The 26144-nt window shown below is 37.7% G+C and overlaps 1 protein-coding gene across 2 annotated transcripts in view; it reads right to left on the bottom strand.

Annotated features, from left to right (window-relative positions):
- LOC149141689 (uncharacterized) overlaps window positions 1–16546 on the bottom strand; it is a 227765-nt gene extending 211219 nt beyond the window's left edge. The window contains exons 1-2 of one of the 2 annotated variants that reach the window (XR_016264117.1): window positions 15186–16546; window positions 14214–14654 (exon numbers count right to left, since the gene is read on the bottom strand). Coding sequence is in view for 1 of the 2 variants with exons in the window: in XM_089446846.1 (XP_089302972.1) it covers window positions 14214–14654; window positions 15186–15752 (1008 nt within the window). In the remaining variant the exon portion in view is untranslated. The remainder of the gene's footprint in view (window positions 1–14213; window positions 14655–15185) is intronic. The other variant, XM_089446846.1, reaches the window with a different exon arrangement.
- Window positions 16547–26144: the final 9598 nt, after the last annotated feature.

The raw sequence follows: 26144 nt of genomic DNA on the forward strand, positions 1-26144 counted from the left end.
TGATAATTCTAATAACTTATTCAAAAATACAAAAAGATGTTTTCTTCAGGTAGAGGTAGTCTAGACACATGTATTTTACCTTCATAGAAGTAATGGCATCTCTATCAGTAGTTTGCATGCTCACCTTTGCGTCAGGAGGACTAGCTGGTAGAATTAGGGTTTGCTAGGGTTTGCGTTTCTTTTTGGCTTTCAGTTTCTTTCCGCAAGTAGATTAGCTTCATTTGAGTTAGCTTTCATACATCAGTTAAAAAGCTTCTTCTAAGAGCTCATAGAAGTTGACTTAAGCCCCTAGCGGACTTGTGCCAGCTGACCAAGTGACCGCTGCGGCAAGAGCTAGTACTTGTGCATACAGCACCGTCGCTTCCAAGTTTGTTACGAACTACCGGGTTGATAAAAGTAAAGAAGGGAGTTCCAGGAGTTGTAGCATTATTGCTGCAATACTGGAGCCCACCATCTTTTTGGCGCCGTTGCCGGGGAAGCGTTAGAGTATTGGTGATTGCTGCTTTTCTTCTATTTTCCACTACAACCTTCTGCTAAGTAGTTTATTTCATTTCCATTATGCAATTTCATTTATGCATTTCCCGCTTCATATATTAGCATTTCAATTCTTCAATTTCATTTATGCAAGCGTAGATTAGCATTTCAATTCCGTAAGCGTAGACTAGCATTTCATTCCTGCAATTTCATTTGAGCAAAATAGATTAGTCATTTCCTGCTTTCATTTCAATTCCGCATTTTCATTTCAGCAAGATAGTTAGTTGCAGTTCAATCTATTTTAGTTTTTGCAGGTACCAGCAGAAAAAAGAAAAAAACAACCAAAAAGATTTCCTTTCATGCCTTGTAGGAGTAGAGATAATTTAGAAAAATATTTGCACAACACCCCCCACTGCTTCACACAAGCCAACCTTCTCTCTTCTTCGATGGCTGTGAGTAAGAAGAAGCCCTAGGTGGACATCAAGACATATTGGAAGAACCTCAAGGGAAGAAGAAGAAGAAAACATTCCTCTGGAGCAAATGGCTGCAAACAGAAATGTTGGGAGCAATACCTTGTCTAAGAACGAATTTGCAAATCAGATGGAAGATTTCAAGAGTGATATAAGGCAGTTTCTTGCCATGCAACTGGATACCTTACAGATCCGAAGGAAGCAAGAGGAAGCCAAGAGGGCTTTGGTCATCTTTTGTCCGAGGTGCACTAGAAAGCATCCTAGGAACGAATGTCCAATGCACTCCCTAGAAGTGTGTTTCGTCTGTGAAGAATACCATCCTACAAATCAGTGCCCTTCCTTGCCTGGACTTAAAGCTGCATATCAGAGAGCCAAAGGAGCCACTGAACCACTCTATTATATGAACCAAAGGAGGCCACATGGACCTAGATCTTACCAGCAGGAACTGCAAGGGACATCCGAGACCTATTATGACCCCTATCAAGCCACTTTCATGCCTTCTTGGGGTCCCCCTGCTCATCCTTCCTGGTTCACACCTCCTCCTTGTTCCTTCATAGATCCATATTATGCCCAACCAGCTGCTCATTCATTTCACTCTTATGCTCAGCCACAGCCTCAGTGGAATGCACCTCATCAAGGGTGGAGGCCCTAGTACAACTCTCCTCCCACTCCTTTGCCTCCACCACCTGCTCAACCGCAACCATCGCCTCCTCCTCCACCAAGGCAGCCCCACATGCCTACCCAACCACAAACCCATCCACATCCATCTCAAAAATACACCTCCACTCAGCTACCCGTACCACCATTCCTAAAACCATACTATGGAGTAGCTCCATCCAATTACAATGTTGAGGCACAACATGTCCAAATGACTCCTCTTGAGCTCGATGATCTTCACCATAGCTCAGGAAGAGTATTGCAACACAGAGATTATATTGACAACATTGAAGGACCAAAGGCAAAAGAAGATTCACAAGAAAGGATCAAAGAACCATGGGCTGCTCTTGATGAAGAGAAGAGATCAGAATCAGAGATCAAGAAAGCTCCCTCATGGTTACCATCAAATCTTCCATGTATTCAAGAGAAAGCTCAACAAAAAGAGGAAGATGAGAAAGTCATGTTAGAAGGTGACATGAAACATGATCCAGATCAGCAAAAGAACCAAGGATATCAGAGCTATATTGAGATACAGTTTCATACGGTCACTAAGTTGCAGCGGTACTCTCTTCCTCAGCTATGTTTGATCCCTTCAAAGTCAAATCATTTGGTCTCTGAAATCCGGATACCTGTCAAAGCATGCATTTTGAGCCTTCACATCATCTTGTCTCTAATCTCGATGTGCACATGGCTCCATTGGAAGTATTCTTATACTTGAAAATGATTTTGTTTTTCAAGTAGGGTAGGGTAGAAAAAAGAAAAAGAGAAAAAAAGGATAAAAGATAAAAAAATGAAAATAAGAGGAAAATAGAAATCTAAGGTGAAAACCTCCTCGGAGGTGCCTTAGATTGGCTCATTGATTGAAAACCTCCATGAGGCGGTCAATGGGTTGGAAAAAAAAAGAGAAAAGAGAATAAGATCTCTGGGTGAAAACCTCCCTTGGAGGCACCCAGGGCAGGCAATTAGGGTGAAAACCTCCCTTGGAGGCGCCCAAGGCAGGCAATTAGGGTGAAAACCTCCATTGGAGGCGCCCAGGGCAAGCAATTAGGGTGAAAACCTCCATGAGGCGCCCTAGTTGTTTTTCAAAAAAAAGAGAAAAACAAGAAGAAAAATAAACCTAATTTGCATTGAATAATTTCAGGTTGCAGCAAGGACGTTTCAGGTCAGGAGGATCACTCAAAACAAAGACAAAGGAATTTTTGTGCCTTCTACAGGAAGTTCTGTATTTCTACAGGAAACATCCTGTAGAACCTTCAAGCGAGCCAGATTCGATTTTGGAAGGGAATCTAAAGCTTGGAATCTATTAGTTATGCCTACAAGCATCCATGTTTCCATTCCTCACCCTTTTCCATCATTTTTTCCACCTCATTGTGCTTATTTTATGAAAACTGTGTTTTCTACAGGAAGTTCTGTGTCTTCTACAGGAAGATTACAAAAAAGCCAAATTGATCTCCGAAGAAGACCCAAAGGCTGGGAATATGTCCATGAGGCCTGCAAGCATCCATGTTTCCATCCCTCACCCATCTCCATCATTTTTTCCATGTCATTGTGCTTCTTTCCTCAAAACTGTGTTTTCTACAGGAAGTTTCTGTAGAAACTACAAGAAGTTAAAAATGGATTGAAAAAAGTAGTTTAGCGAACATGATAGCTTCCTCAAGGGTTCAGAAGTCCTCCTGCAATCTTAAAACTCCTCCTCCATCATCTCCATGCCTGCATCACAGCCCAAGCTCAGCTTTTCTTACCATGCAAAAACTTGCAGAATGCTTTGAAGAAAAAATACATAGAACAGAATTTGTTTTTGCCCTAACTTGAAAACCATGCATCCATTTGAAAAACCGTTTTACAGGGAATTGTATAGGGATGATGGCAACATGCCCGAGCAGTTTCAGCCCATTCCGATGCACGGTTTCCAAGAAATCTGCCTCCATCACCGTCAGCCATTTTTGCATTTTCTCCATATCCGTGCATCCATTTCAAAACCTGTTTCATGGGGAGATGCATATGGGTGATAGTAACCTACCCAAGCAGTTTCAGCTGATTCCGATGCACAGTTTCCGAGAAATTGATCTCTGAAATCTTCAGCCATTTTCCATTTTTCTCGAAATCTGTGCATCCATTGATCTCAATTTTGCTATGGGAGGTGCATCATGATGATAGGAACATGCTCAGCAAGTTTCAGATCGATCTGATCTATCGTTCGGGAGCAATGGCGAAAACAAGTTTTGGTCCTGTGAAAATTCAGCAGCAGCAGCTTGAGGGTGCAGATCTGAACGTGGAAACGAACTCCTGCAGCTTAGATCCGGCTAGAGGATACCTGCACAAGCAAAATAACCACACATCAGACAGCAAAGAGCTTATAGCACAAAGGATCCATCATGCAACCACCGAAACAGATGCATGCAGCAGCAAAAAGCACCTCACAGCAACCATTTGACTTCAGGTACGTGACTAAAACTTGTTCCTCTATTGCATGAATCTAATCTAAGCACTGCATGAACGAATGAGATGGGGGGATTCAGCCAGGAAGCTAGCCATATTCGATTGCACTCATTTAGGCAAAAATCACGTAGCATGCATGTATAGTCATTCACGTGGAAGTTGAAAGACACAGGCAGTGGTGGATGTGTTGAACTCCAGCGCACAGGACATCAGATGATTAACAAATAGAAGAAGACATGCAGTTCATAACATCACTGCAGTTCGAAAAAGCCAGCGCACATGTTTTTGCCACCTCACCACAAATCACGCAGCAATTAAAGACGGCTCAGCTAAAACTCATGAACTGCTGTTCATGTGCACTTTCCACATCCTCAACTGAAGTGTGCACAATCGGTTAACCTATAGTCCTCAACTGAGTTTTTCTACCTGTCTTTGAGATTCTGCTGCGTATCAGGCTCGCTCAGAGGTGCAGGGGCGCTCTACAGGCATTTCTACAGGAAACGCAGAAAACAACCATGCAGAAAGAAAACGTGGGATTTTCGGCAAATTTCAAGCTCCAGACGAGGTAGGCTCAGGAAACTTCTCTGCATATGATATTTATATAAGGTGGAGGATTAAAAACACAATATTGGGTTGAAAGAAAGGGAAGTGAAGCTTAAAATGTTGCCTGTGTTTTTTTCCCTCCTTTGGGTTATACATAGTCTCTCCATTTTCCTCCTCTGCATCCGAAATATGCCTTTTCCTTTCTCACATTCTTCTGAAAAAAAGGATGCAACCATATAAGCCAACCTATGAGAAACAAAATTTGCAAGACTGTCCATTCTCTGAAGCAAAACCTTGTGTTAGAAATATTCTTTGTTCTGTCAAAGGTATTGATTTTTCTCAAAAAAAACCGAGAAGCAAATTCAAGTTGGAAACAATTCGAGGAAAAATTGCAAATTGATGTTGTGAAAAAGAAGAACATGAGAAATTCCTGACTCCAGAAAGACAAACCTCAGCCATTTCTCTATTTCCGGTTTTGAAAGTTTGTCTCCTCCCACCTCACCTGAACATTTCCAGCAGTCGCCACACATCATGACAGGGAGATTTTTAGAAATATGGCAGGGGAAGATGAGGAGGAAATAGAAAAAGAGGAAAAGACCAAAATGGAGAAAGAAGGACTTGAAACCAAGGAGGAAATCAAAACAGAAGGTGAGAAGGAAGATCCAGAACAGAAAAGAAAAAGACTAAAGCAGAGAAGGCAAAAACTAAGCAAGATGAGAAGAAAGCCAAAACAGAGCATGAGGAAGCAAGATATTGAGGCAGAGAAGAAAACTAAGGGTAAGGAAGCTAAGGGAGAGAAAACCTAGGGCAAACCATCACAGGGGAAGCCACAGGAAAAGCAAGAGGAAAAGCAAGAAAGAAGAAGAAGGAAGAAACAGAGAGAAAAAAACAAGTTTAATCCCTGGAAATTGTTGCAGGTTGCAGGAACACAATGCGGAAAGGGGGTCTCCCAACACAAGCAAAAGGGTCCCTACCAAGTTCCCAGGCATCCTCACATCCATCCCCTCCATGAACACTCATTTTTTTCAGGGTTCGGGCACAATCTAGTCATGGTTCAACCTTCTACAGGAAGCTACAGGACTTTCTACAGGAAGTTCTGTATTTCTACCAGCAACATCCTGTAGAGCCTTTGGGCAGGCCAGAATCGATTATGGAGAGGGATTTGAAGCTTGAAGTCTGTTGAGGAGGCATGCAACCACTCTTTTCTTCCATCATCCACTGGTTTCATCTCCTTTCACCACCATTGCCACCATCTGATTGAATATACTTGCACAATCATACCAAAGCTGAGAATTCTTTAGGAAAAGGAGCAAGCAGTGGGAAGAAGCAGAGAGAAAAGCATGGTTTCATGACCGAGAAGAGGACATCACTTCAGAAGCTTGGCATGACAGGGAGGCCACCAAGGCCATCAAAGATCAGGAGATAGATTGGTTGCTCAGAGGATGAGCAACACTTTCAGTAGGGGGGTGATGATGAGCCCCAAAAATGGATAATTATATGGGCTCATTCAACCTCCTAATTCGACTTAATCCACCATTTTCATTAGTTTATTGCATGTTTTTTATTATATTTATGCTAATAGAGTGAATTGGGTTAGTTATTATGCCAACAAGTCTAATGTGTCCTTTGTGTAGTCTTTTTGGTCAATTTGGAAATAAAATCAAAGGTCTTAATGAGCACTTGGCAGCCAAATTCGTGGGAGAACAAGGGAGAGGATTTTTAGAAAGGTGTCCCCTTCATTTATGGGCCCTTACCTCGAATTCTCCACCATCAGCTCGGAGTTCAAGGGCCACCAAATCAATTAACACAAGGGCAGCCAAGCAAGTCAAGTAGGATTGTTGTTAACTGCAAGTTTTGGGCAGCCGAGTCCCTATAGTTTAAGAGGACTGTTGGGGTCCTCAATTTGTATAAATAAGAAGGCTTAGGGCCTCATTTTGGTTAGCCAGTAGTCAGTCATTTTGTATTCATTTTGTAGTCATTTTGTAGTTCGATTTTTAGGCAGTAGATTAGCTTTGCTTTCAGCGCATTTTCAAGTTCTCCTTGTGGACAGTTTTTGGAATGTAACATTTCTTTTGATCAATAAAGATGAATCCAGCTTTGCACCAGCTCTAAATCTCTCTTAGGAGGTTGTAGCTCTTGCGGTTGGGCCCATCTCAAGTGCCCAGTACCTCCTTTGTTTACTTTCATGTGTCTTTGCTGCATTCTTAGAATAAAATCTGTTATTTAGATTTAAACCTTGTTTTATTATTTAGGTTGTTTTTGATGAGTAAAATAGCTTTTCATGCTCAGATTTAGTTGATAGGTTGTTAACAGAAAAAAGCTTCAAGAAAAGGGCCATCAAACATCTGTGGTTTCACCTCTCCCTCAGTGGGATCAGGAGCTGTGACTAGGATGACTTTGCTGCCCACAAAAACATTGATTTTGCTTTGCCATGCAATCACTAGTGTTTGATTTTCATGTGTAGAAGTTGGTTACAAGTTCAGACTTTTGTTTTCTTAGTTGCATGAGTTAAAATACATGGTTTCATTGCAGGTCACACTTCTGTTCATTCTCTTTACTGGCAGCTAGCATATTAGGTCAACGTAACTAGGTCTTTGAATTTACAAGTCTTTGTTGGTTCAGATTGGAAAAACGACTTGCAGAGCACCTGCACCACTCCTTCATTTGCTTATTATCCATCAGCACCATCCACTCCACCCTCTACTTAGAATCCTTACCTCACGTTTGCCACATTTGCTCACATAACCCTAGTTTTTGTACATCATTGTTTAAGCCTTCTTTGAGCCAACTTAGCTATCTACACCTTCTCACCACTCCATCCACCAGCCCCTAGGCCACTTCAGACCCCTATCCTACCTCCATATCCACTCATGCATCTTCCCTCACTCACCCATCCTCCAAAATCCAATTTTGAAACATCCTGTAGAAATTTCTGAACATCCTGTAGAAATTCCTGAAACATCCTGTAGAACCCCTACAGACTTCCTGTAGAAGCTCACGAATGAGGTTTCTTGATAGCCAAACTCTGTGAAACTCTCTGGAAGGGTGTTAGGGACCCCTTAGGCCCTCTCTGAACCTTCCCGACCTCTTCCAAGCATTTCCTCTCGCCAATCCACCTCTTCACAGTCACAAACAGTTAAAAGCACATGCATGATAATTCTAATAACTTATTCAAAAATACAAAAAGATGTTTTCTTCAGGTAGAGGTAGTCTAGACACATGTATTTTACCTTCATAGAAGTAATGGCATCTCTGTCAGTAGTTTGCATGCTCTCCTTTGTGTCAGTAGGACTAGCTGGTAGAATTAGGGTTTGCTAGGGTTTGTGTTTCTTTTTGGCTTTCAGTTTCTTTCCGCAAGTAGATTAGCTTCATTTGAGTTAGCTTTCATCCATCAGTTAAAAAGCTTCTTCTAAGAGCTCATAGAAGTTGGCTTAAGCCCCTAGCGGACTTGTGCCAGCGGACCAAGTGACAGCTGCGCCAAGAGCTAGTACTTGTGCATACAGCACCGTCGTTTCCAAGTTTGTTACGAACTACCGGGTTGATAAAAGTAAAGAAGGGAGTTCTAGGAGTTGTAGCATTATTGCTGCAATACTGGAGCCCACCAAGTGGATCTGTGGGTTGGTTGTAACGAGGCTTTCACTCTTCCAAGGGAGCTGAGAGAGTCCCTTGCTGCCAAGGGGATATTTTCTCTCAATCAAATCTCAAATGAGGGAACCACTACTTTTTGGAATCAGGGTTGGAAGTCAGCTGAGGATTTAGACCTTGAACCCCAGTGGGAGGGTGTCTAGAGGGACTACACTTTGGAACTACAGAGATCAAATGTCTGTATAAAGGAAAGGGTTGATGATCTTCGTTGGGTCTACTCTCCTAGTGGTATATATGCTCTGAAGTTTGGATACAATTTACAAATGGATAGAAGCGTGGGTGGCGTTAAGCACTGGTGGTCCAAGCCTTTGTGGAAACTCAGTGGTCCTGCAAAATCCAGACTCTTTTTCTAGTGTATTCACAGGAACAAAGTCCCAACCTGGGACAACCTTTAAAAATAAAACAAACATGGCCCAGGGTGGTGCACCCTTTGCAAAAACTTTGAAGAAAGTTCCTCTCATCTTTTTTTAACCAATCCTTTTGCTATAATAACTTGGGAGCTTTTTTTGGAGACTATTTGTATTAGTTCACATTGGTCTAGGATTTCTTTGGGGGATGCATGGCAAAATTGGTGGTCTCGTTCATCTCATACTCATTATAGGAATATTCCCCCAATTGTTTGCTGACGAATTTGGTTGGCTCAGAACAAAAGCATCTTTATGGATCAGCCTTTAGATCCTTATCTTATAGCTATTCAATGTGCTTCTATCTATGAACTAATTCCCCATATCACTCCTTCTCTACCTAGTCAAATTATTCAGGAAAAAATCATCAAACCTGATCTTCCGTGCGCTTATTTTGATGGGGCTTTAAATGCTCATGATCATTGAGGGGCAGGGATCATCATTCACATAAATGATCACAAAATCCTAAAAGCTTTTGTGGGTATTGGTACCGGTTCAAATAACTTTGCTGAACTAAAAACTATAAAAATTCTCTTATGTTGGTTAAGGAGGTTGGGGATTGTTTCAGTTCAGATTTTTGGTGACTCCCTGAATGTGATAAACTAGTCAAACAATATGCAACGTTGTTAAAATCTTACACTGATTCCTATTTTAAATGAAATTTTGTATATTAAATCAGCTTTTGTTGATTTAACTGTTTGTCAAATTTAGAGGGAAAGGAATATAGAGGCAAATTATTTCTCTAAAAAAGGTCTACAGTAGGCTCTGGACACCTAGCACATAATCGATTCGGACAACGAGCTGGTCACTGAGTCAGATCGGCCTCCTTCTAAAAATCTCACATTTTTGCATTTTTGTATTTGTAATTCAATACATCTTTGCTACTATGGGACTGAACTGTCTTTCTGGCTTCTGTTTCTCTTTCAGTTTTATATATATGTTGTATATGACACATGGACTTTGGATACTATTCCTATATAGGTTTTTGTTTATGGGTTGTTTTCTCTGACTATTAAGAGAGACCCAGTTTTTTAACACTGTTTATAGAAGTTTTACTTATGATTATCAGTGTTGAGCAACTGTTTTTTCACTTTTCCTCAATATGTTGTCGTTTTCACTTTCTCTTCATGGTGGATTCACAATTTGATTATTGAATGCTTCGATGCATCTACACTGCAACTTTTTATTTACTTAATAAAGAGTTCGATTTCTCCTAAGGATAACAAACAAAAAACATGTACAAGGAACAACAACCATAAACAGATACCGCACATGCATACCAAAACACCAGGAAAATAAAGTAGACCAATTGAGCCATTTTATTAATCTCGGGAATGATGAGTACAATGAGTAAGGAAAATGGAACCTGGGCTTGCTACTGCAAGCTATGCAAAATCCAGGTGAGACAACTCTAAACTGGGGGAAATACTAGCCCAAACTGGCAGGAAATTACTATTGTTGTTTCTAGAATGGGACTGAAGATTCTGCTCTAAAGAATGCCTTGATCACCGTGAAATTGCAGCCACGAGCTCCACTCCTCATAACCAAAAAGGGTTTGGCCCAACTCCAAGCCAAAACTGAACCCACAAAGTGATGCAAATTTACCAGTTAATCACCAATACGCCATGTTATGAGAATGAGGATTTCGGGCCCAAATATCGCCCAGAAAATTCTGTAAAATTAGTCGTAGACTCCTCCCAATAAACCTACAAAAACCCAGAAAGGGTTTGGGTTGAATCCATCGATCCTCGGTGACCCCCAACAAGTATGAATTGCCCAATCTGACCAAAAAACACCCCACAATTTTGATACTACTGAATTATGCCCAAATCTACCATGGGAAACTTCTACCAACTCCGGCTAAATTCTCCACTGAAAAATACCTCCTATCTCCAGCTCTTATCTCTCCCGACTCCACTTCTCTAAACCCCTGCGCGGCACTTGGTCAATAGCTTTTACGCCCTTGGCAAAAGATAGAAAAAATTGACCAATGTAATAGCCTCCAATCTAGCTCGGCAAATCTCTGTCCAAACTCTAGTCTAACAATAAGAAAATTCCCTACAAAATCTCAGAGCCTCTAACCCACCTTGCTCCCACAATGTGCTCCACAAAATACCTCTGCGCCCAAGAAAAACACACTACTGAATAAACTCCTGCGATGATGTCCAATGGAAGATCTGAATTGCACTCCCCAAATTGCCTCACTAGGGATACACTCGAAGTTCTCCGAAAAGAGGGTGGAATTCCGCTTGGAATTCCTAGTGCTAAACAACACTCTGGCCCTTGTGATAAATAGCTCCAAGAGATGATGAAATATGAAGTGTAATAGTCAAAAGATGATCCACAAAATGAGTCCCTCCTCCTTTTATATTTTCTCTCCATCCTTCTAGACTCCTTTTAATATTATTGTATTGGTGGGGGCCATTTTCCGCTTAGTTACTTTTTCCACCATTTTAATAAAATAATAATTTGCCGCCAATATGCAATAAAATAATACTTGCCACCTTTCTCCAAAATAGTAGTTGCCCCTTTTAATTAATATTACCAAAATTAGGCAAAATTCTCATTCTCACGAAATTGGGGATATTACAAGGAGCCATGGATTTTGCTTTTAGAGATTTGATTGGGAGAATCATAGAGATATACCAAGATGACTTGATTGTGTTTTCCAAGGAAAGAGATGATCAACATTTGAGAAAACTACACTAATTCATGGTGCAACAGCAATTGTGCTCAGTTGAGCAATAGATCCTACACTTATGCTTTCCGCTCGATTCTAATAAGCAACAAATTGAAGAACACAATCAACATTGTAGCCAATTATACCATGGCCAAAATCAATGCACTATAATAGAGAACTCAAAACTACAAGAATGCCTAGCCCACATAACAGAACCAACTCTCCTCCCTCATCATGCTCAAGAATCTTTGTTGCAATACAAGGAAGACCTCTTGAAGGAAAACAAAGTAATCCTTGACTACCTATCCAACGCCACCATTGAATGGATGTATTCTACACTACCATCAATGACATTAAGGTCAAGAGTGGCCGCCACATTCTTGAGAACCTTGTCAAACAATTCAGCATAATTCTATGTGAAATGGCTTGAGTGGCATACCACCTAGTTGATACAAGTGTTTTCCTTGCTAAGTCTATGATGCAAATTCAAACTCTAGCTAGCTAAATGCACATTCACCCAAATATGTTGAACCAACTTCTCCAAACTAATGGGATGGACAACATCCTCCTCGTAGATTTCATCATGTCTAAGTACATCCTAGATGAAGCTACCTTCTAGTTACACAATAGACATACATAGAATTCTAAGGTCAAACACAAGTTAGGCCAATGTGAATGCACCTGGAAAGTGATTGCCTTGCTAGCACTCTTTGCCTTTCCTGAACAAGGGCCCAACATCTATTTCCATAACCAGGACTAGTGGCAAAAGATTCTCAACATCGCTCAAAATCTATAACTCTCCATCCTGCTACTCTCCCAACAATGCTTGGTTTGCTACCAACTTCGACCTAGGCTTTCAAACATTTAATAACTAGCCCGATAAAGTATTTCACAAAAACATGACATGACCAAAATCTAAGGGACTTTTAATGATGTACCTCTGCTTCCACTAAGGTCCTTGTCACAAGCCCCATAGCCACCACGTTCCCTACCCAAGTGGCTCAATCAACATCATGCCAAGACACCTCTACTCTAGCATCCTTCAATTGAAATCTTTTATTTTTGTTAATCAATTGGAATCACATAGCACCCCAAGCTTCCATCAACCTTGGGTTCTCTTCCCTCACTAACTTAGGCTTTCAATAATTGGCACCGAACCAAATAGTGTTGTGTGAAGCTTTGAAAACAAATTAGGGCTTGAGGGATGGATAGTGTTGACCAAAATTTGTGCATGCTACTTCATTAGCATTGCCCCAATCAATGCATGGAAACTTAGCAATCCCTAGAAGCATGCCTTCTCCCATTAGTGCAAGATAGATCAGCTCTCCAAGCATAAGTCCTTTAATTGGTGTGCAGATACAATTAGCACATCTTCATTCAATAATATCATTCCTGGAGTGATCAACCACATGCCATTTGGCAGTTCCACGAATTTCTAACATATCAAACCATAGCCACAGCATTGCTCCAACTGACAACATTCAACCCCAGGGGATGTTCTGTGCAAACAAGAAGAGTTACTTTTGCTTAAAACTGCTCTGTTACTAGTGTTGTATGCGGGAAGATGATAGGAACACTAGGTTAAACAACAAATAGGGAAAAGAACAAAAGTTAACTGTGAAAGCAAGAGGAGATTAGCTTGAATAGAAAGGATTCCAAAGAGTTGGATGCCATGGCAGTGGACATGTCTGTTATGCAAGACTTACATATCCAAGGTGAGACATTCCATGTTGACCATAACGGATGGACCATGGTCTTTGTCTAGTAGTGACCATAATAGTCAAGGTCTGTTGGAGATGGAAATCCAAACTTCTAGATAGAACCATCACGGGAACCCATCCTGAATGCACAAGAACCCCAATGGTAAAGCAACCTACTCCAGCATTGCATTGGTGCAAGGTTGGTTACAATGCCTCTGTTAAAGCCTCTGTTAAAATGAGGCGTGATAGGTGTGCCATGAAACAGCAAGCTACACTTCTAGATCAAACTGTTAAAGGTGCCTATCATGAATAGTCATGTAGCTCAAGGGTACAACAGCCTGCTGGCCAATGGCAGGTCTTGAGTTTTATTCCTAGCCTGAGTTTTGAACAAGATTTAACTGTACTCCACCTTCCAACACAAACTCTAACCATGCCTGTACAAATCAGGAGAAGGAAGAATTATTTGAAATTTTGTCACTCATGAAGGACAATGGCCAAGGCCTACTCTGAAACTAAGAGTCTTTGATGTCAGCAGATAAGTTTCCACCAATGTCCGCTCTAAGGTGAATAACACAATTCAAGAAGAATACGAAAGGAATATACAAGTTTTAGCACACCGACATGAGCTATGATGTCTGTTGCTTCTGCTTCTACAGATCACATTGAGTACCATGAGGAAAAGGCAGCTAGGATTTCCAAAGTCCCTCACATGTTGTTAATCGACATGCTTTACAAAAAAAGTAGAAAATGCATTCTCATTGGAACTTAGGTCACATCTTTGAGCAGCAGAAAGTCTCCAGAAAATGCATTCTCATTGGAACTTAGGTCACATTTTTTAGCAGCAGAAGACACTTCTTGAGCTTTTTGGTCGTCTGTGAAATTGTGAATTTTCAAACTAATAGTGAATAACCTTTCTTCAGAATTAAAGTGCAAATCGCGATGGACATATCTGATTCACAGGGAACGTACTGATCCATCAAACTTCAAAGAATATATGTAATTACTTAACATGGCACATTGAACTACATAGAACAAAGGACAACCAGAAATTGAATAGAAGAACGGGCATGTATTATATCAAGAATCAAGAGGAATTTATATCCTCTGTAATGCCATAATCTGTGGATTATTCCTACTATGCCTATGAATCAAATTAAGAAATTCAGAACAGGGGTCCTTTCAGAAAGAAAGACAGAATTACCACCAAGTTGCCAGCTTTAAGAAAATCAATGTCTGTTGATGAAGATGTTGTTATAAAAAGTGATACAAACTGGCTGACAGTGATTGCAACCAATGAAGAGAGAATAAAAACACGGAATCTGTGGCTGATCATAAGAAGCTGCTGACGAATGCTCATATGCTCTTTTAAGATGAAGGAAACCTCGGGGGCCTCTTGAAAAAGTCTACAATAGTCTTGGAAACGAAGAAGCAGCATGGAGCACATAAGCCGAAATGCAATACAGATAAAGAGGAACAGACTCATCCGATAGAGCCATGAGAGCAAGATTGCCGTACACAGGATAACATGGTAAACCGTCTTATCATCCATTCTAACAGAAACTTCTGTAAACCACCAAACTTCATATATAATCTTGCCCACAGAACAGGGAAGAAGAATCCACGCGAGTAGCCACAATGCAGCCTGCTACCAGAACATCATTATTAATAGTTATAATTCAAAATCTAAGGCTAATAAAAATAAATTCGAAAAGGAATAAAAAGAGGGGCTTTTATCGTTCTTTTCCATATAGCATATACCAATTCCAAAGGCATATTTTCTGAATAGGAGGATAAAATGTATCAATAAGATCTGCAAATTCCAAGTGATGCCTAAAAAGGACCCTATGACTCCAGAAGACAGACCGCGGGGACAAAATATATTATTATTTTACGGATACAGGAAGAGGTCCAGATCCAAGTTTGATACCCTTTCGAGATTCTTCATATGATTAGCTACAGATCATGAAATGAAAACGTGATACAATAATATTTCAAATTCGCACTAATTCATGGAAATGGAAGTTGAATTGTTGAAATGGCAGTTGGATAACTACTTTGTAGGGGTGAAACAGCCCTATTTCGTGAGCTCCAATGACTGAGAAACATGAATAAATGAAAACCTGAAAAAAGAGGTTTTAATTAAATAGGAAAGAAAGGCCTTCGAAGATCTTACATTCAGCTCCTTCTTGAATGCGCATTCATCATTTCTGGATCCCTTTCCAATGCTATCAAGGAGCAAAATTTGTTGCAGCCCATGCTTCCGAACATTATGAGAAAGGAATAGGAAAGAAATGGTTGCCAATGAAGACTCAGATATCTGAATAATTATATCGAGCTGTATTTGTATGGGTTTGCAGTTAGTGCAAGTTACAAAGGCGGCTCCAATGATGGGAACCAGTAAGGTAAAAATAAAAAATATAGTCCAAGAAGCAATTAAGCTTGCAGAGGATGAATCGTGTAGTCCGACCCACGGCAATGTCATCTTGAATCTGTGTAGCCCGTTTTTAGAATTATTCATGTCAAGCCTCTTGTAATCAAACTCGTTAACATTCTCAACAGACCGACGCTTCGACCTAATTGATCTTGAAATTCCTTCTTCCCCACTGTTGCGGGAATAGTCACCTGAAATGCCTCTTGTCAAATTTACATCATTCCCGCCAGATATCGTCGACTCTTCATGGAGTAAAGGGATTTCTTCGTGCTCTTGGACGTTAATGCGTATAGATGGAGCAGAAGCCATAACAAAACTAAAAATCAACTCTACTTACAGGAAGACTAGTTGACAAAAAGCGACATCATATGTTAACAGTGTCTTCAGTGCCACAAAAATGCTTATAAGATATTAATTCAATACCCCTGCATGCTCTTAGATTCTCATCTGCTATAAAATTCCTGCAAAGGGAATGCTTGAAATGCTGTTGAACTCATATCTCTATGATATGAGTATAACCATACCTAAAACTGCAGAGTCTGAAGACTCTGTTCAGAAAATTCCTGGCAGATGCAACCTCTAGAACCTCCACATGTAATCATTTCAACATTGATTACCCTGAAATAAGCCATCCTGTTCCGTGTGGGTTGTCATCTAAATGAAATTGCTCATCTAAGTACAAATATTGGCCCCCCAGGACCACACTAGCAACCTTATTACTTTCGAAATATCATCAACAATTGATAATCTTCACATTATTTTAAAATCATGGCGATTGAAGTGACTCTCATAGCCAAAGCCATAGCCAGATGAAAATGAACTGCCACGACTGAATGCAAAATAGGAGTGCAGCCTACAGTTGACAATTTTAAGCATATTCTAATATACAGTTGCTTTCCGACATAACATTTAACGTAACAGGTTTCCGAAACTCGAGAGTAGTTCACCGCCAATATTACCGAAGGGCTCAAGCTTTTTCAGGAGGATCAGGCAAACATTCTCGTACCTAACATATTGGCCGGCCTGGTGACGCAGCAAGAAGTCGTATTCTCAGCTCTGCATATTTTGGTTTGATTTAATTTTTTGGGTAACTTTTCATGAAAACTTAAGGGATGGTCTTTTCTCCAGTCAAGTGGTGGGTAAGCTATCTTCGTAGATGGTTTTTGAGTAAATACAGTGACATAAATTATGTATTTTAATTAGGTGGTTGTTTAGATATTTTATATATATATTTGTATTTTATGCCGTGAATAATTTAATTTTATTAATTAATTTTATAAATTTAGTTTTTATTATGTTATTAGTTTAAATTTTATGGGGAAGAGTCGATGGTGAGAGTTATTTATGGGATAAAAAAATATAAAAAGTTTATTTTAGATGAAGATTATTTTTCTATTCAATATTGAGTTTTTTTTTAAGAATTTAGTTTAAAAATAAAATATAAATGTTTTCATAAATCATGTTTTTAGTAAATTTATTGACATAAATTATGTATTTTATTTCATGAATTTTAAGTGAATATCTATAATGTATAATTAACTAAATACGTAATAACATTATATTAATTATGCATTTTATTCCATGAATTTTAATTGAATATCTATTAATGTATAATTAGTTAAATACTTAATAACATTAATGATAATTTAATTTAATTTAATAAAAATTTGAAAAACTATATTAATCTTATATTCAAGTACAAGGTCATATATCAATAGTCATTTATGGTTTTTAGCTTATGTAAAATTAAAACTTAGTCACTTGTAATAATTTGTTAGCCGTTTATAAAGGGATAGACTTTTACTCTTCATAAAGCCTTTTAGGTCTTTTAGTGTCAACTTATCTCCCTATTTCCAAGGAAGACAAGCTCTTAACCAAGTAAAAGTAGGTTAAGGTCTTACTCCATGATCAAAGAAAGTGGTTTCAACCCCTCTTTGTATCCTCGAGATAGTCAATGTCCCATATTTATGATCATTGATTCTTCAACAAAGGGGTCATGTTCTATCACACAACATCCTACTTTAGCCCCATAATGAGGCCAAATACAAGGACCCATAGAACCTCTTTCCCAAAGGGCATGTATTATAGTTAAGGTAGATGTGAAATAAAAACCAATGCAAATCCATCTTAACCTCGTGTCTATCAAGCATCGAGAAGGATAAATTTTCTTAATGCATACTTTTTTAATCATTTAAATTTGATTTAGGCTTGTTGTTGCCTCAACCAACTTTGCTGAACTTTGAACTCATGCAAATATAGAGATGTAAAAATACAATTCAGATTATTGTCAATACATTCATATTTGCTCGAGGAGGTAGGTGCAAAGGGGTCCTCATAGACACTAGAGGATCTAGAGTTAACCTTAACATGGGGCCTTGGGAAGGTGACAAACGATGAAGCAAAGACATTGGCCCTTTTCCAAGGACTAATGTTGATGAAAAATAGAGAAATCATACAATTTACAATTTTGGGGTTATTAAGCATAGTAATTTGACATGTGCACTCTAATATAGTGCCATGAGATTTCTACTTAAAAAGAGACAAGAGCTAATTGAAGGTCAAAGCAAGATCTAGTTTTTCCATGTCCTAAGAGCTCACCATTCTCTAACAAATCACTAAGCTAATGAAGTCATGACCCTTAGTTTCAAAACAATTAGAGTAAAAAGGGGGAGGTCCCTATATCTCTCATCATCCACAAATCTAAACTTAGCAATATCAATCCACCACACATTGTTTTCAACGAAACCAAGGCAAGTGGACAAGTGATAAGGCACCCAAGAGGAAACAAGACAAATCACAACTCTGATATAGAGCTTGGAGTTGTGAATCATTATAAACATTGAAGTGATGAGAAAGGTGTCCAAATGTTGCATAAATTGTTTGTTTGGAAATAAGGCTCTCATGCTTCTTTCCGTCTCTATTTGCGAAGGGATGGGATAGTACCAAACCACTAAATTAGACCCCACTCTACATGATTACAGTCCACTTTGGGGAATTTCAATTTGGTGCAAAGTGTATGGAGTAAACTAGGTGGAAGGATGTCAAGTTACAATCAAAATATAATTCTATGGTGCAAGACAATAGAATTAAGGAGGGGAGTCAATGAGAATTCTTACGAGGTAATAGAGGTATAAGATGCTTTAACTTTCATGATTTGGAAGTGGGATAGGTGGCATGAGGATTGGGAATACAAAGTGATCATAGATGCCTAACAAACCAATAGACATAATTGTCACCGCTACGCGATTTGATGAGAACAAAGAAAAAGAAAAAGTCTTGGAGGCATTCATAGAGAAGTAGAGTAGAAGAAATGGAGTTTTGGTATCCAGGTCAGAGACACTACATGGAATGGTTTTACATATGTTTGGCAAGAAGAAACCAGCGTAGAGATTCATGTAGCCCAGGGCATTACCACCCAATCAATTAATTGGTTTTATGCAAAAATAAATTTGGCAAAAGCATGAAGGAACTAATAGTGTAGCAAGAACATGATCGAGGAGGGGCTATGGAACTAAACACATCAGAACAATTTTCCTTTTCTCAAGTCAATGTCAAATGGAAAACTCAAGTGGGGATGATGGTGTGTAATCTTCTTCTATAGTTTCAAATGTTTAATAATATTTATTTCTGGTTAGGTCACATTTTAAGGCTTTTAAAAATAGTTCCAATTTAAAAGGATCAGCTTAGAGAATAGATAAATATTTTGAAATTTTGATGCTTTTAGAAACAATGTTAGAAGATTTACCTCTCTTTGTTTTGTATTGACATACTCTTATTTCTTTACAACCTCGTATGGGGAAGAAGAAGTCACAAACAAACTAACGTAAGGTTATATTGGCTCCATCGTAAACAACATGAACTTAAATTAAATAAAAAATAAATAACTACATACATACATATGTATGTGATAATACTTAAAGAAATAAAGCAACCTAAATTTATTTTAAACCTAATATATCAAGTACCTATATGGATCAAATTTGTTAATGTGTAAACTTTTTTAATATGAAAGAATTATTATATGATACATAATTAAATAATTAAAATTTGTACACATTAAGAAATTTGATCTAGTGTAAAGGAGATTGTAATTCATTTTTTTCAATTGAAACATGGTGTGTGTGTATATATATATATATATACGCCTTGTGGGCTAATATTGAAATATTTTATTTATGGTTAACGTATATATATATATATATACGCCTTGTGGGCTAATATTGAAATATTTTATTTATGGTTAACGTGTATATATATATATGTATATATATATATATACACGTTAACCATAAATAAAATATTTCAATATTAGCCCACAAGGCGTAGAATAAACGATGATGAGGTGTACTCTTAAGTCACTCTGTGACGTGAAGGTCATCGACTTGACACTTCATGGTCAAACTCTAGTCATGTTAAGGGTTGGTGTAGTCCAAACTGGGTGCGATCCTCGGGTGATTTTGATGGCTTAGATGCCCCTAGGTTGTGGTTTCTCAGGTGATTTTAATGGCTTAGATGCCCCTAGGTCGTGGTTTCTCAAGTGATTTTGATGGCTTAGATGCCGCTAGGTCGTGGTTTCTCGAGCCAAAGGTTAAATCTGTAGTCATCTTTTGAGGACATAAACAACTTGACAAAAAAAAAACAATATTTATATCAAGTAGCACAATTTTTTGTATTAACTTTATACGGAAAAAGATAAAGTAATTGAAATTTAAAATTTTCTTGTATTTTCACTTTCCATATATTTTATATTCAATTGATATATAATATTATAAAATGGTTTACATTTCTAGAAGTTTGATCCCTCTCAACACTTGATACATTCCAAGTTAAAATAGATCTATGTTGATTCTTTATTTTATATATATATATATATGTATGCATGTAGCTATATGTATTACTAGAGTCTTAATAAAATTAGAAATAAGAATATTTTTGTAAATCGAGATTATATATATATATATAGTCGAGTAAATATTGCATTTCTTTCTAAATGAGAAATTACATGAAAGTATTGAAAATTTAAGTGAGTCACGTGCTAGGAAATAGATACACATAAGACATCAAAGTGCCCAAGAATTCAAAAATTACCATACAAAGACTAAAATACAAGCCTTTTTCCGCCATGGAGACAAAATGAGCAAATGGGAGAAGAAGAAGCTAGGGATATAGCAAGAGACTAAATGGAGGGGTTTGAATTAGTATGTGTACTTCCTAAGATAGCTCTTTCCTCATAGTATGATGCTCCTTTGCGGACACGAGCACATTGACGAGGCATGATGGGATCACAAGAAAGTGAAAAAGGCTAAAGAACCTAAAGATGGATGTCAGTGGGCTGACAAAGACCCATGCTTGTGAGAGTCAAGTTAGCAAGATGGAGACACGAATGCAACCAGGAAAAAAAGGAGAGATTAATTGCTGACATAAGAGAAGGGAGGGGGTGCAGCAAGGAAAAGTGCCTAGCAAGGGACGTGCTACCAGAGAAGGAGAGCAACAAGGGAGAGAGATGATCCCAAAGAGGTAATGCACGTAGAATTAACCAAAGTTTTAACACCAAGTGGCCATAGGCGGTGGTAGTCCAAGCAATGATACTATGAATAGAAAAGAAAATAAGGAACCATAAAGGAAGAGGTGTGACAACATGGATAAAGAAGGCTCCCTAAAAGGTACAAAATAGCTCCATGGTGGTGGGATGCTTTGTCCAATGTCGAGAGGTACCATAACCATTCATGCAATGAGTTTTGAGCTTGAAAAAGGTAGAGTGCCCAACAAGCTTGTAGGGAAAGAGTGGCAACTTTATGGAGCAAAGCCCTCAAGTGAACTGATAGTAATTTGCTTCAAAACTGTGGTCCAAATTGGAAATGGGAGGGGCTTCCTTGTTGGATTTTTGCAAATGAAATAGAGTTTATAGGTCCTTGCCTAACAAGCTCTTGTAAATGACAGGAATATGAACCAGTAGAGGAACCCAAAAATTTATTGCAAATGTCATTGCTCGGTAATGCTTATAGAACATGATCCTCCGATGCCAGACATCATTAACATTCTGGAGTGCCAGAACCGAGATTGAAGTTGTCATGCTTGGCATTTGCATAAAATGATTCTTCACACAAGGGAGGCTCTGACGTACAGATTAGAGAATCAGGTTGTAATCGAGGCATATGTGACTAGTGTGGAGTCTGCAAAGGTGTTTAATGACCATGGTGAGTGTTTGCAAGTGGTGTCACCTTGTACCCAACCAAGCCTTTAACATCCACTATGGGGGTGTGTTGCCACATCCCTTGATCTCTTTGCCAGGTCAGGTCAGGTGGGATGGCGACAGCCCACCCCCCGCCCTTTTGTTTGGATAACACCCCATCCAGGAATACATAATATAAATACTATTATAAAGAACCAACACACACATAACCATATTACAATATGACAAATTGAATTGAATTCATTTATTAACTTTATTATTATTACCTGTAAGTGTATCTATTTCATAATAGGCCTTCTAAAATTTTAATTTAATTATTAGTAATTATTAGATAAGTGGTAGAGATTTAACCTCCATAGAATATGTTAGAATATTTTTGGTGATAGTCACAAATTAAGGGTTAAGATTTATCTCCAAATTAGTTATTCTCTTTTAATTAATTTATCTTAAATTAATTAATTAAAGAAAATGTGATGACAATAATTATCATATTGGACTTGTGTATTGATAACTCATCCTATTGAGACTATTTACAAGTTAAAATTTTGAACGATAAAGTGGAAGCGAATCTCCGTGGTTAAAAATATTGTTATATATTTTTTTGAGTGTACATATCTTTAACTTATATATTAAATCTTTTTATAATCATGAATAATAATAATTTAAAATAAAGTTATAATTTAGTTAATTTTTATGTTTTTTAAATTTTAACAATATGAAAACTATAATAAGTAACTATTTAATTTATATGGTTGTGCTAATTACCTTTTAATAACTTTATATTTTAAAAATTAATTTAAAATTTCCGTATAAAATTTTTAATCTTTCAACATTCATAATATGAATCACATAAACCTAAATTCAAAACTTTATATTTATTAAAAACTTATTAATATGACAAAATTAAATAATAACCTACAACTAAATAAATCTAATAAAAATTAAAAAAAATTACCCCTCTATGAACTGCCCCATCAACCATTTTAAAATACTTAATTTTCTTTTCTTTACTAACAATAATACTGCCCCACCAACCATTTTAAAATACTTAATTTTCTTTTCTTTACTAACCATAATAAATCAATAGTTACTAATATCCATCTTCCACCCGTGAATCAAACTGGACTTTACGCCCTTCCAATTTGTTAAAAAATAAATAAAAAACTAAAACAAAGCATCCAGCCGTCGGGAGTGAAAAAGAGGGGCGGAATCTCATCGCAGCCCGAGGTGAGCGCATATGCGCATAAATTGAATTAAATGTACTTGTGGCGATGTGGGAACATCTTCGCGCTGTGTGCCAATTGAGTCATCAACTTGCCCTCAGTCATCAACTTGCGCACTCGCTAACCGGCACCCCCGTTGTTGAATTTTCCCTTTGAGCGGTTCAAAGTCTGGTTGAAGTTAGCGTGCAAGGTTTGATGACACATGTCAAGCAAGCACGGCAATGGCAGTGACTTGGACCAAATGACATGAACGTTAGAGGATCAAAATCTCACTCACTCTACTTTTACTTAATCGGCGCTTAAGAGAGGCGGTTGTTGTCGGAGGGCATGATCATTAACGCACTTTTTCACGAGACTATCTACCAAATCACGGTGGGATTACCAGCAACAAGTCAGGAGTCAGGTGTGGCGAGCTCGATCGATCCTAAATTCTTCATCTTATCGTGTTCTAACTTTTTTAGTTTTCTCAGTCTTGGTTTCCTTAGTTCAAGATATATTAGCTCTGAGGTAAATAAAAACAATTTTAAGACATACTCCAGACCAAACTTATTTTAATCAATATTTTATAGATATAATAAGTGGTGATTTATTATATTTTGCTTTAATATTAATATTTTTATTTATATTAGTTTATCAAATAAGACAACTAAATATTTATTTTTTATTTTTATTTATTTTCCATTTTTTATATTAATTTCATTAGATTATTTTTAGAATTATAATTTTGAATTTGGTAAATTTTCTATTTTTAATATAAAAATAGATTCAACATTCTAGAACAGCCTTTTTATGATAATTGTTTTGGAATAGGGTTTTCAAAATTTTAATTTAATTATCAACAATTATTAGGTGGATGGTTGTGATTTAACCTCCATGAATATTTTATATTCTAGAATAATTTTAGGAGTAACCATATATTACAGGTTGAGATTTATCTCAAAAGTGGTTATGTCATTTCTTCCATTTTAATTAAATTGATTAATTAAAAAAATTTGTCATAAAAACAAGTGCCATATGAAATGAGTTATGGTTTTTTGGGGATGTAGTATTGACAAGCCATGATATTGTCACAAAACTTAATTCCCAACGAAGAATTGACAAGTCATGGTATTGTCACAAAATCCTAAAATCCTCAACAAAGTTAGTAAGAAGATGAAAATAAGAGAAACAAGGCTAACAAAACTTTTGTGAACACATGTCACAACAATCAAAGAAAGTTTGCTCTCAGTATATGATTGTAGAATTTATGTGATAAAGCTGGTAGTTGGCTAGAGTTTTGAATGTCATTGAAATCCAATTGAGGCCACACAAGACTCGATCATGTTGTTTGATCATCTGGTTAAAATTAAAGGGGAGTAAGCATAGAACCTGCAAATGTCTTAAGAACACAATTTCAATTGACTTCAAGGGTCCAACATATTGTTGTCAAACGTTTCTTGCTATATTGGATGCATACTACTCATACATAAATTCCACCAGTAGAGGAATATGAGAATTGCTGAAGAAAAGTATAACTAGGTTCGGTATTTAATCTTTGTACTTGTCAAGAAAAATAAATATTATTTTTGTAAATTATAAGAATGAGTTTCTTGCTCATTCCATAGGTCTAGAAAAGTCAAAGTGTCAAATAGCTCTTCTTGAGCATTTATGTAATATATATGAGTCAACCGAATGTCTAAGAACAACCCTCCAAGACTAGCACAATCATCTTGAAGACAAGCAAGCAAAACAATAAAAAGCACAGTCACGTCGGCCAACAAACGAATTAAAAGGGATTCATGTTGGCTCTCAAGATGAGACACATCGGTTCATAGTTCCATGTCAATGTTATGAAACCAGCTCACAAAAAGATAGAAAAGAGAGATAAACGCCTTAAAAATAAGCCTCTTCGAGGGGGCAACCTCCTTTACATTACACAAATGAACAATTCTTGGATGATTCAAATAACAAGACCTCCTTTCTATATATAGGAGTCTAAGGGGTCATAATATAATTAGAGCCGACATAACAATAATAATGTAAGAGCACAATAATAACAATAGTGGGCTTCTATGGGGCACAATAATAACAATATGGGGACTACATGGGCACAACAATATATAAGGGGGTTGTACTAATAAAAATAAGGGGTTACACTAGTAGTATAGGGACCTAACATGCCCCTCTCCTTCAAAAGTGTTGTCCTCAATGCTTGAGTAGTTCTGGATGCTTCTGTATAAAATTATCGTCCTCCCATCTAGAATCTTCAGTGGGTAAGTTCTTCCACTTGATTAGATACTCTTATATTGATCGATTTCGTCGCTGTCGGGTTCTTGTTTCCATGACTGCTTCAGGTTCCAATATGATTTTTCCTTCCTCATCAAGTTCCGACAATATTATTTGAATTGGGAGCTTATCACTTATAAACTTCTTTAAGAATGAAACATGGAAAACTGGGGGCACTCGGGAAGATGCAGGAAGCTCCAATTTGTATGCCATAGTACCAATCTTTTGCAGCGCCTTGTAAAGACCATAATACTTTGGTGATAATTTATTATCCTTCTTAGCTTGCTTGAGGGACATTTGTTTGTATGGTTGTATTCGTAAAAATACCCAGTCGCCTATATCAAAACTTCTTTCACTGCAATGTTGATTTTCCTGTTGTTTCATTCGATTTTGTGCCAAAGTGAGGTTATCCTTTAAGAGTTGGAGAACTTTTTGTTGTTGAGTGTCTACCTTAACACCTTCAAGAGATACAATATGACCCAAGTATTCCACCTCTTCTACTCCAAAGAAACATTTGGAGGTTTTTGTATATAATTATTTCTCATCCAATAGTCTGAGCACTCTATCAACATGTTGAACATGATCCTTCCAAGACTTGTTGTAGATTAGTATATCATAAAAAAACACTAACGCAAATTTTCTAAGGAAGGGTTTGAAAATGGAATTCATCAAACTTGGAATGTACAAGGTGCATTGGTAAGGCCAAAAGGCATGACCAAAAATTCATAATGACCCTCATGAGTTCTAAATGTTGTTTTCGGAATGTCTTCAATCTTCATTCGGATTTGATGATATCCTGCATGAAGGTCCAACTTGTTGAATTAAATTTCTCCATGCAATTCATACAATAATTCATCAATGAGAGGAATGGGAAATTTATCTTTAATAGTGAGCTTGTTGAGCTCTCTATAATCCAGACACCTGTGCCATGATCCATCCTTCTTGTGCACCAATACTACTGGAGCAGAGAAAGAACTTTGACTAGGTTGAATTATACCAGCCTCTAGCATTTCTGCAACC

Source organism: Pinus tabuliformis, chromosome X (genome assembly GCF_031772625.1).
Source record: "Pinus tabuliformis cultivar Carrire ecotype Pingquan chromosome X, CPIR1, whole genome shotgun sequence".
In the NCBI taxonomy this organism is placed as follows: domain Eukaryota; kingdom Viridiplantae; phylum Streptophyta; class Pinopsida; order Pinales; family Pinaceae; genus Pinus; species Pinus tabuliformis.